A 12,615-nucleotide genomic window follows, 5' to 3' on the forward strand; every position below is an offset into this window, starting at 1 on the left:
CTGCTTTTGTTGCTTCATTCTTTCCTGGCTTTGTTTGTGCGTTTTGTCTAATTCCTTGTTCAAAATGCCAAGAACCTGGACACCCTCCACCAATAACAGAAGTAGCATCTTAGTGCTTACAAATCCACCTCATAGTGGTTGCTGCCTTCTTTGCCAGCTCCCAGGATCAAGACTACTTGCCATAGTTTTTAAAAATCATGCCTCATTCTGATTTAATGGATCACCTTTGTAAACACAGATTCGTTGTGGCCTATTCAACTTGAAAATTTTGATGGTATCTGACCCAAAGAATTTGCTAAAGAAGCAATAATCCCATTAGTGGAATTAAATTTTAGAAAGAGATCACATTCAAACAGCATAAATCCATTTTGGTCCTTCACCTGGGATTTTTCTTTTCACATCAAATACCTAAATTTTGCTCCTGTAATTAAAATCGGCTAGTGGTATCATTTCTTTTTTGACCTTCCCCAAGGAAATCATGGTGATTAGGTTGTCCTGTCTCAGTTGTTATATCCTCTTAGCAGGTGACACAACATTTCAGGGGTAGCCATGCAGCTAAACCTCTGTGCTCATGAAGGTCAGCAGAACTGAAGAAGAAAAAGGTCACCAAGCGCCAAGGCATGTGTCACCACACTTGGCTAATTGGCTCAGTGTAGAAATGATCTAAAGACGAGATTCACTGGGGTTAATTTTCAACCTCTATTTTAACTGGGAAAAAAGAGGTAATATAAAAAGAGGAAAAAGTCTTGGGAAATAGAAGGACCATTATGGAAACCACAAAGGAAATTAAACACGTAGTCCTAATCCTAATAACTGCCTACTGGAGACATTTTAGTGGTTTGTGTTTTACCTAATAGAGTGTCATGTACATCATAGACGCTTAATACATATTTAATGAACTGTATTGAAATGCCAGGCCAAGTAGCATGTTTGTTTTCATTTCTATAGGATTGGTTAATATTCTTGTAGATACAAACTCAAGGCTATATACCAGCTGTGCAAAGAAATTCCCCAACCATGACAGTATGGTTTTCATTGAGCTACAGGACCGAAGAGTCTCTTCAGTACTACCTTGGCCCATTGTTATCTGATAGATTGTGAGACCATTTGTGACTCTGTGGAGACTCAAAGCATCTCAATCCTTTGTCTCCCAAAGTGGCCATTTTAAGAAATGTATCCCGGGCTGATTCTTCTGTCTTCCAGAAATATTCAGCAGTGTTATACCAAACGTTTCAAAATCTGTGTGTGAGTGTGTGTGTGTGTGTGTGTGTGTGTGTGAGACAGGGTCTCACTCTGTCACCCAAGCTGGAGTGCGTAACCATGGCTCATTATAGCCTTGACCTCCTGGGTTCAAGCGATCCTCCTGCCTCTGCCTCCTGAACAGCTGAGACTACAGGCATGCACCATCACACCTGGCTAATTTTTTATTTTTTGTAGAGATGAAGTCTTGCTATGTTGCCCAGGCTGGTCTCAAACTCATGGGCTCAAGTGATCCTCCCACCTTGGCTTCCCAAAGTGCTGGGATTACAGGTGTAAGCCACCATGCCTAGCCCCTAAAGTATTTCTTTTGCCAACACTGTATGACTGGTCTATTTCAGTTCACAGACATCACTTTCTGGTGAGGTAATAACTGTATTCTATTCCGTATCCTCTCTACCACAGAACTTCCATGTTAGTCGAGTGCTGAGTTGGTAGGCAATTCAGTGGTTGTTATTTTCTAACAGGACATGCTGGCTTCCATGATCTGATTGTAAACTGCCATGCTGGTTCTACATGGAAGGCGAAGATGGGCTGGGAACCAAAGATTAATTTACTAACTTACTGTTTACACAGTGGGCTGACCAGTTTGAGCTGAGCTATGTTCATGCCTGGAATTCAGGTATATTTGGCAAATTGTAACATTCGTGGCATGGCTAGCAGTAAGTCTATTTGCATTAAGTACTAAGGAGGCTCTTAGGAGAGACTCATCCAGAGCAGACACAGTAAGTTTGCCTCAGTTACAAAGCCTTAGTTCCCAGAGGCTTGAGGAATTCTGTAGTGTCTTTCACTCAGGTTCACCCTGGCCAAGGCTCATGAACCCATTAGGACTGTTTCCTAGAGATAGACCTTTAATTAAATAGTAACAGCCATTCTCACTGAGAACTCTGACACTGGGGCCCATGCATCACTGCTTTAGTATTTTCTTAACAGAAAGTAACATGCAGGGGGGAGAGAGTCATTCTTCTCCATTTGGCCACAAACTACCCATGATGGTTAATTTTACATGCCAACTTGACTGGGTCACTGGATGCCAGGATTATCTGGTTAAACATTGTTTCTGGTGTGTCTGTGAGGCTGTTCATGGAAGAGATTTGCATTTGAATTGGCTGACTGAGGAAAGCAGATGGTCCTCCCCAGTGTGGGTGGGCATCGTCCAATCTGTGAGGGCCTGAATAGAACAAAAAGCCAGAGGAAAGTTGGATTTGCTCTCTGCTTGAGCTGGGAACACTGATCTTCCTCTGCCCGGGACACTCATGGTCCTCAGGCCTTCAGGCTCAGATGGACTCTATACCGTTGGCTCTGGCTTTCAGGCCTTCCGGTTATACAACTGGCTTTTCTGGGTCTCCGGCTTGCAGATGGGAGATCGTGGGACTTCTCAGCCTCCATAATCATGTGAGCCATACCCTTACTTATTTTATATGTATATATGTGTATATGTGTGCGTGTATGTATTTAAAGGTTGTTACTCTGAAGAACCTAATACACCACCCCATGGACTGGCTCCTGGAAGCCTCCATTGCTTCTGTGGGCAATGGCAGTCGTGAGGGTGCCTGGTCCAGATGACAGAAGTGGCTGCTTGTTTGGCAGGACAGTGAAATCCTCCCGAGTAGCAGTGGGGCTTGTGTGTGTGATGGAACATGGCGGAAACGGTGCCACTGCTGGGCTGACATGGCAGAAATGGCAGATCCAGAATAAAGAGCAGTTAAGGGCCAACATAGGGGATGACGCCATCAGGAGGAGCAACACCCAATGGACATCACAGGGATTCAGAGAAGAGAAAAAGAGTAAATGCCATGTGGCAGCTGACCAGGCAGCTTCTGGACTTATTTGTGAGGATCTGAGAAACGGAATGGGACTCCCAGCACTGCTGAGGACCGTTTCCTTTTTTTTACAACTCATGAGCAGGTAAAGAGCCAAAAATCCTGTGTTGTACTGTTCTGGGTCAGTTCTCTGATTTTCAGACGCATAGAGTAACAATAGCTAACATTTATTGGGCACAAGCATCTTGTTTCTAAGCTCTATTTATGGTGCTCTGTTGTCTCAATTATCACCCCATTTTAGAGATAAAAAATTGAGGTATGTCTCTGCCCTGACTCCAAGCCTATATTGCCTTCTGGCCATTTTTACTTGGCTAGTTAATGTCAAAATCTATGTTCCAAATCGAACTTAACCTCTTCTTCCCTCGTCTGCAATTCCCATCCTTTTTCTTGTGTTCCCTGTTTTAGGACACCTTACATCTAATTCCACTAGCCAGAAACAGAGTATCGTTTTACATTCTTCCTTCTCATTCACTCCGCACTTCTAAGTCATTAGATGCTTGCTATGGCCTGAACGTTTTGTCCCAGCACTCCTATGTTGAAATCCTAACGCCCAAGGTGTTACTACTAGGAGGTGGGGCCTTTTGTAGGTGATTGGGTCATTAGGGTAGAGTCTTGATCTTCGACTTCCCAGTCTTCCAGAACAGTGAGCAATAAATTTGTTTTTTATAAGCCACCTCATTTATGGTATTTTGTTAGAGTGGCCCAAACTAACTCTGATTGTCCAATGCTACTATTGATAAGAGTTTTGGCCTTCATTCAGGCCACCATTTTTCACTGGGAGCACTGCAGCTGGTCTCTCTCAAGTCTCCTTCCTCCAATCCATTCTCCGTGAAGCAAACAGAGATTGCAATGTTTGAAATGCTATTGCCTTTCTGCTTGATTTTCATGGCCTTCCATTACCCTCTGGATGAAGTCCAAGCTCCTTTACAGAGCCTTGGGATCTGGCCTCTGTATATCCCACCCACCATTTTTCCCAGCATAGCAGAATAAGCTTACAGGTTCTCACATAAACTACACTGTTTCTTAATTCCATGCTTTTGTTCATGTTATTTTTTCCGCTTGGAGTAAGTTCTCTTCCAGTCCCCCTTGCACTATACATACTTCAGCATATGGCTCAGAAAACATCTTCTGTGGGAAGCTTCTCCAACCTACAACCCTGCCTCAGACTCAAGATTCTTCAAATACGTGTGTGCATCAATTCTGAAAAATTCTTAGCGATTACACCTTTGAACAGTTCCCCATCATGACTCTCCCAATTCCTTCTACAACTACTGGTAGACTTATGTTGTACCTTCTCACCAATTGCCAATTTATTGCATTTTCCACCACTTTAATATCTGTGTTGTACTCTCGGTAATTTGCTCAGGTCTATCTTCTAATTCAAGAATTCTTTTGAGCTTTGTCCAATCTGGTATCCAAATTTGATCCCCACTTCCCATATCGAAGTTGTGTTTTGGGTGGTCCTTTGGAACTCCAACTGTCTTATTTTTCAGTGTTTCATTCCTTCCTCGTGATTTCCAGTCGTTTTATAAACTCTTCAGTATTTTTAATGTCATTTCAAGTATACGTATTTGTTGTCTTCTTCTGACTGTTCTATCATCTCAGATTCTTGGAGGTGCCAGGTTTCATTATTGTACCTACTGTCACTCTTTCGTATTTCTCTGGTTTGGTTTATAATTTTTAGAGCTCATTTTAGTTAGGACTGGCTGTCCCTATGGCTGTCTAATGTACTTCTGTTGTGCAATTATTGCTAATGAGTGGTTTTGTTTTGCCTTCTGGATTTTCCCAGACAAGAACAAATTTATACATTGTTTTTGACTTAGAGAATTCCACACCATATAGGTAAAGCATACAGCTGGGCTTCAATTTCTTAACAAATGTCCCCTTACCCAGAGCTCCAGGGAGAGAGCTTCCTATGCCTTCTCAGAGCTGTTGGGGTGGAAATAAGAGGTCCTTTCAGCCCATTTCCACTGAAGGAGCAGCTCTTCCAGGGTCCTCACTTTATCTTACTATCTCAGTTCGAGCCTCCTGGGTTTTCTAGGCCTAAAGCCATGTCTTCAATGCCACAAATGAATTTTCAATGACAATGTCAATAATTTTCAATGACAGTACCTAGGGCCTATGTGTAGTCTAGTTTCTGCCACTCCCTACTACTAGTAGGCTTCCTGATCGGGTTTTAAGTTCTGAATTCTTTCGAACCCATCTATGTATTTAAATCTTTTATCTTATCCACCATTTGTCTTTACCAATTAGTCTATCATTTTTTGAAGCCTCCTTATAAAGATGCTCTTTTACTATGCTTATAACCATGCGAGATAAGTATTATGAGGAAACTGAAGGTCACCTCCAGTAAGTGAGAGAGCCAGGATTCAAACCTAGATTTGTCTAACCTCAAAGCCCTACTCTTTTATTTTTTTTACCACATTAACTCTCAGAATTGGAATTACTTGGTTAAATGGTACTTGTCAAAAAGATTAAAATATTTTTTAAACTACCACTAATTAGTAATGACTAGGAGTTCCAGCTTAACTACACTTCTGCCATCATTTGGTTATCAGAGGTAAAAACATCAAGTACATTGTTTTAATTAGTTTGTATTTTTCATTACCAGCAAGGGTAAACAGTTATCCACGACCATTTCTATGTTCTCGTGGCATGCTTCCATGTACTGCCTCTGCATGCAGCAGGCCACCTCGGGCAGAGCCTAAAGCATGTGATAAATGAAATGCTATCACAATACAGGTTCTGTCTGAAAAACAAATGGCAACTTATTATCCAAGATCAATGAAGGAAAAAGCAAATTTACTAAAATATTTCTTTATTTGAGTAAGGTCAATGCCATTTCTTGAATTCCAGCTAGCATCAAATAATCAGGAAAAAAAAAAACTTGACAAAATGTTATCCAATTGAAATTGACAGTGGATAGAAAACCCTTTTAAACTTTAAGTAATGTCATAAAAGAAATATATTAAACAAGCAACAGACAGATCTAAAAAGTTCCAAGTGTGGATTTCACATTAGATCTTATAAATTAAAAAAATCCTCAATATAGTCATTTGTTCACTATCTTCTTTCGATAAGCACATGGACAGGGAAAGATAATCACACCTTAATATTCACAACTGCTATTTGTGTTCTTTACAAAAATTGTATCTCTGCAATGCAGTGAGGCAGGCAATCCCTTGTTCAAGTCATTTCTGTTTTCCCTAAGTTATCAAAAAGTACAACTGTCTGATATAAATTGTTACCATAATCACAATCAGGAAGGCAAAGAAGCTTTAGCAGGCAGGCTTGAAGATGGGAGTTTTCATGGCTTGACCATGAATGATCTCAAGATGATTTCATAAGATTAAAAGCCATCACGAAAATACTGAAAGCAACAGGTAATAATCTGGATTCAGTCTGTAGTTGCTCATGAACCACGCATTTTAATATAAGGAACATTAAGTAAATTGTAGGTATAAAAGAATCAGTGCATATCTGTTAATGTCATTGACAATAAAAATATATTATCTTCTCAGCTCAGCTCTAAATTAACAAAACACCTATTTTTTTTTCCCACTCCTCATTTTAGTGGTTCTCAAACATTGGTGTGCTCAGAATCTCCTGAGGTGCCTATTGAACAATGACATCCCAAAGCCCCACCCCTAAGATTTGATTCAGGTTGTCTGAAATCAGGCACCATGACCCAGATGGTCCATGGATCATACTTTGAGAAACACTGATATCCCCTTAATACATAACAAAACATTGTTTACTGTTTATGACTTCATGGTAAAGTTTTAAGCTGAATAAAACATTCAAACAATTATTAGAACACAAATAGGTACATTAAATAAGGATATTAGCCATTATGCAATTGCATTTTCCTTTTAAAAGTGGCATCATAGACACAATGACTTACATAAAAATTTTAAAATCAATTTTGTTTTAATCCAAGGCACCTGTAAAACACTTGCTGGTGTGAGAGAAGTGAACAAATTCAATTATACAAAACAGTACAGAAATGAAAGAATCCTGGCAGTGATTGATTTTTCCACAGAGCAAACCTTTTTGTTCAGAAATGAGCTCCTTAAAGTCAATGATTTTGAGAAAAACCACACTTCAAATAATATGATACACATCGTGTGAACTACTTTGCTGAGTGATTTTCAAGCAAAGTATATCACTAAGTATAAAAGATAAAAGGCTCATGCTCATGCTGTTTCATAATAGCCATCTCCATTTGTAGTAAGAATAATCAGAATGATTCCCCTTGAATTTCAGCCTGAAAAATGTATACTGCATAGATCTGGTATTCCTTTAATGCACAGGCACATATGACCATGGACTTTATAATACTGGATTTGACAGCCTTTTATCTCAAGAGGATTTCTCAAGTTTCATAGTCTACAACTTAAATATTCCTCTGAAGGTATTTAATTTTTTTTCATGGAGCAAGAGTAAATTCTGTGATGATGAAGCCTCTGAAACATGAATTTCAAAATGTTAACACTACAAAAGAAAAATGCTAGAGAAGCATTTTCTGTGTTGAAATGACTGAAGTAAAGTGAGTTATCACTGGCATATTCTCTTTCAGTGTTCTAGGATAAATATCAACATAAAAAGCAATGCGAGACTGTTTGCACACACAGCACTCGTTTGGTATTGCTATAATACAGAGTTCTTCAGAAAGTCTTTATATATAGATTTTAGGTCGTTAGACCAATCTGTAAATGACATTTGAGAGCAAACCTAGGGAGGCTTGGAATAATTCAACAGCACTATTTTATAAGATAGTATTGTTTGGAATTCTATGGCAAATGAAAGACAACCATTTTAGCTAAAAGAAGTAAAAGAGTATTTTGAAGGCAGCAAAAATCAGTATAAATCAGCTGTGAACAGAATTAAATTTGCTCTTAAAATGTCATTTACAGACTGTTTCCATAATACCTAGAAGTATGCACAAAGACTATAAAAACTCCTTCCAGTCTGACATTTCAAGGTTAAGTTTACTAACAAGTGCTTCACAATGTCCTTAGTTCTGGCACTAAAAGGAAACAATTAGAAGTATTCACTGTTTTTCAAATTTTGCCTTCAAGAATCTTAAAACTGCTTCTACTACAGCCTCCTTGATTTAAAGGAGTATGCAAATGGTCACTAACCCCAGCCAGCATGAAGTAACTAACGTAAACCAGAATGTAGTGGCAGGTTTTGTGAATTTAAATCCTCAGATCATGCAATTTGAGCTGAATTTACATGCTGTAGTAAATGGGAGAAATAAATTCCTTAAGTTACAAATATAAATATAAAAATTATTTTCATAATATTGACCTGACACCATTGGAATGAAGACATTCAAGAATATGGGCAATCATGAATGAATACATTACCAGGCAAAATACCTATAAAAGCCATTCTCAGAGGAATGTTTCCACCCACAAGGTTTTTTAGGCAAAGAGCAGCTATTAATTTTCCTCTAAAATTTCCTTTAAAAGTGAAATATACCATTGATCAATAGAGGAAAAAAAAATTTCACTTAACATTTTGAAGTCTATTACCAGATCCTTAAAGCTCTCAGACAAAATATTCTTTGATTTCAAAGGAAGCTGCATTAAGATGAAAGGACTGCAGGCCCAGGCCTTTGATTAGGAAGTCTGACCTCTAAAAAAGACTTTGGTTACAAAATAAACCTGATGGGACTTCTTAATTAGACCTCATATTCTGGGAGGCATGAGGGCAAGTGTGTTTACGTTATACAGGGAAACCTGCAATATTGGAGACTTAGGGGGTAACATTCATATCCAGGGGTTGCCCCCACTTTATTTATCCTCTTACTGGTCAATATTCTGCTCAGAGGCTGCATCATACTGACCAGAAATTCACTGAAATTTAGACAGATTTACATACTGTGAACAAATTAAAATGTGGTTGTCTTTGCTTTAAGGTTTATTCTTAACTGCAAATCAATGTTTAAAGTTATTTTATTAAAAAAATTAATAATTTAGACTATGAAGCAATTTAAATACTTAAATTCCCTCAAAACGACATCATTTTGTACACAAATAGATGAAGTACACAGGAAAATGGTAGTCAAAAGAATTTTTTGGCAGCTGCTTCTTGCTGAGACCTAACGAAAAAAAGAAACAAACACTTAAAGAAGTTCTATACGCTTAACTTTGGAAAGAAACAGGACTATTTAAAATTAAAATATCAATGCCTTTTGAAGTATACAACGCATTAAGATAAACATATATTCTACACATGCACTTTATGTGAACTGAAATGAACAGAAATCACAATAAACTTAATTTTATAGGTGGTGAAAATTGTATTATGAACATAGATAACTTAGTTGAATATTTCTAATTAAACAGATGCAGAAAAATATTGGGTCACATTTTATCAAGAGACTTACCTATACATGATATAACCAATGAATAATACAGTTTGCACCACAACAAATATAATGAAGTGGACCGTAGACAAACATGATGGAAATGGTGGTAGTTCTGGGCATTTCGGCTTTTCATTTGATGGCTGTAAGGCAAATGACTTTCTATTACAGTTAGTCAAAATAGCAGTTTGGAAAAAGAAATAAATGTGAAATCTTTATAAAACTGTTTGCTATATAAACAAGTATTTTCATTTTTTCATCCCCCAGAAAACCTTCTATCCCCTTAACTTTTACTGACAACTGTTTTTGAAGGAGTAGTTGACACTGGAAGGCCTCCACCTTTTTACCACCCAGTCACTAACTCACTGCCTCCTGGCTCCTGTCTGCATTACAGTATATGATGATGTTGCTGTCCCTGAGGTCACTGAGACTAGGGTCACCACAGACAACTCCTCTGGATACTCCCAGTTCACGCTTGCTGTAGTGGTGTGATTACTAACAGCACCCCCTTCATTCTCAAAAGTGTCCCAGGTCAGACAATAAATTACATGGTTACCCTACCAATGAACTACTTGACAAACAGACTGGCTTTTTCTCAGTCCTCATTCTCCACAATCTCATAGCATTCAACATTATTCACTGGTGTTCTGAAAAATATTTCTTTCCCTATTTCCCTGAGTATTCCTTCTATTATAAGGAGGCAATTAAATACCAGGAACAAAGACTTCATCCAAGTACCCAGAGAGAATGGCTTCTAAGATTAGTTGTTCCCAATATAGTTATATTTGTGGGACAAAGTTCTTCAGTAAATTGATACACACAGTATCAATTTGGTCATTGCAACAAAGACAATGTATGAGAAAAATAACCTCAAACAGAACTAAGGGGACAGATAATAATGCTTTGGATGAGAGGTCATGATCAATAAGAAAACTATTAAGCCATCTTTGAAAAAAATGTATATTCAAGGCATATATACAGGAATATAGTTAAGAGAGTTATCAAAAAATATAAAGGAGACAAGATTAGAAGCTGAAGACCTAAGTTTTCTCCCTTTCCTACTTACTAGCTACTGACCTTGGGAGAGTCAGTTTAATGTAACATTATTATTCATCTATTAGTATATTTTCTAAAGGTCATCAAACGTTTTAAAAAGCTTTTAAAAAGATAAAACGCGATATAAAATATAAGGGATTGGGATTTCTGCTTCTGGTAAAGCAGACTAGGAAATATGGGCCAACCATATCCCAAATATGTCTTATAGAAGACAACCAGCAGAGTCAAAAACATATCCAATCCAATCCAAGCACACGAAACCTGGGTGAAGGTAAATGAAGCTAACAAGATAGTAAGAAATTACCAGATTAGAACCTTGACGGAAAAATAGGCCAAAGAAATACACTTTAAGCAATCCATGGGTCAGAGAAGACATTAACATGGAAATCAGAAAATATTTTCACGAAATGATAATACAAATATTACATATTAAAAAACCATGACTGCTATGGGAACTGTTCTTCCACCTTCAATAACTAGAAAACCAGGACACATGGAGATCTGCAATAAATGGGACAATTCTACCTTAAACATTAAAAATAAGCATTAGCATTAACTAAAGGGTTAAAATACTTGCAGCAGAGTATGAGTTCTTCCTTTCCTAAAGATTATAATTATAAAAGGAAAAGGAAACAAAGTTACCATATTTCGCTGCACTAAGTTATCTATGTCCCTCTTTACTATGTGCAGGTGCTCTTTGATGTCAATGAAGTGCTGTGTTGTCTCATAGACGCCTCCAGCAGAGCCAGGGTGCTGCATTCCACTGACCAGTCTGACGGTTTCACTCATGGAATTTCTGAAACAGAAAGTCTCTTGATACAATAAAATCACTATAAAGTTTTTTTTTTCAGTCACAGATCTCCAATACTTTTACTTTTCAAGTCTAATATATTACATCATTTAAAAAAAAACAGGTAAAGTATTTTTAAAAATCGAGTTGTGTTCAAAATTGGAAAATAATTTATAAAACGACACTATGCCTTTATATTTTACTAAAGGTCATCTAAAAATACCATGTAGAAAATACTACTCGGTAGTCTGTGTTAAAACCAATAGTATAAGTGGATATTGAATATAATGGATGATATTTTTAATGAAGTTATAATAAATCTTTCTAGGTGTTCAGCTGTACAGTAAAGGACTAGTGCCAAACGCAATCATTTCCTATAGGCACACTCACACACACACAGACTTGTCCGCTTTGTAGCTGCACATATAGATGATTTCACTCATACAGCATATAGTAGGAGGCTAATGGCTTTGTGACCCTGAGGACGGGGGTCACAATTCTGATTTCCTACGAGTGCATTCAACAGTTATGGTTCAATTTGGAGGAATAAATAAGTAAGTTATTTCACTGGAGTCAAATGTAGTTTAAAAAGTAAGAGCTTTACCAAAAGAAAAAAAAAAAGAGAAAGACTCAAATTACTTAAAAATAACACTATATGTCAGACAGAATGTTAAGTATAACATTAAAAAATTATGTTTGAGTTACACGAGCAGTGAAGACTTAAAAGTAGTTACAAAATATCTCAAGTGCTTTTGAATCAATGTCATGTGTTGATTAAAATTTCTTAATTTTAATACGTTGTCACATATTTGTATTTAAGAAATTCTGCTTCCCAGAAGCATGAACTTGCTTAGGTATAAATGTCTTTTTAATATACCAAAGATTGAGTCACTTAATTTGCTCCTACTCATTCATTCATTCATTTGCCTGTTCATTCTGCTAACATTTATTTCATAAGTGCTGTGAGCCAGGGAATATTAGGGATATAAACTTTGCAAGAAGAATGAAATATCTGCCCTGTGGAGATGAATTGTCTAGCAGGAAAGCAATGTGACAGAAGCACGACTAGAGCTCTACAAAGAAAGATGCATTTAGCTGAGTGTCAAAAAATGAAGAGGAGCCTATGGGGATAGAATTGTGGTTGAAGGAGGTCATAGTTGGTTTAGGAAACAGGTCAAGTGAAAAGAGGGCTGGACAGAACCCTTGAAAAGAATACCTTTTAAGGGATGATGGAAGGAGAGCAAGTGAAGATAACTAAATGGAAGCAGAGGCCAAAGAATACCAGGAGTGAATGGTGTATCAGAAATCTTGAA

The 12,615-nt window shown here is 37.6% G+C and overlaps 1 protein-coding gene across 1 annotated transcript in view; it reads right to left on the reverse strand.

The window, feature by feature from the left end:
- Window positions 1-5,881: 5,881 nt before the first annotated feature.
- The window catches only part of LMAN1 (lectin, mannose binding 1), a 31,428-nt gene continuing 24,694 nt past the window's right edge, over window positions 5,882-12,615 (reverse strand). The window contains exons 11-13 of the mRNA XM_001143039.6: window positions 11,155-11,308; window positions 9,478-9,599; window positions 5,882-9,189 (exon numbers count right to left, since the gene is read on the reverse strand). Coding sequence (XP_001143039.2) covers window positions 9,153-9,189; window positions 9,478-9,599; window positions 11,155-11,308 — 313 coding nt within the window. The 3' untranslated portion in view covers window positions 5,882-9,152. The remainder of the gene's footprint in view (window positions 9,190-9,477; window positions 9,600-11,154; window positions 11,309-12,615) is intronic.

Source organism: Pan troglodytes, chromosome 17 (assembly GCF_028858775.2).
Source record: "Pan troglodytes isolate AG18354 chromosome 17, NHGRI_mPanTro3-v2.0_pri, whole genome shotgun sequence".
Taxonomy (NCBI): domain Eukaryota; kingdom Metazoa; phylum Chordata; class Mammalia; order Primates; family Hominidae; genus Pan; species Pan troglodytes.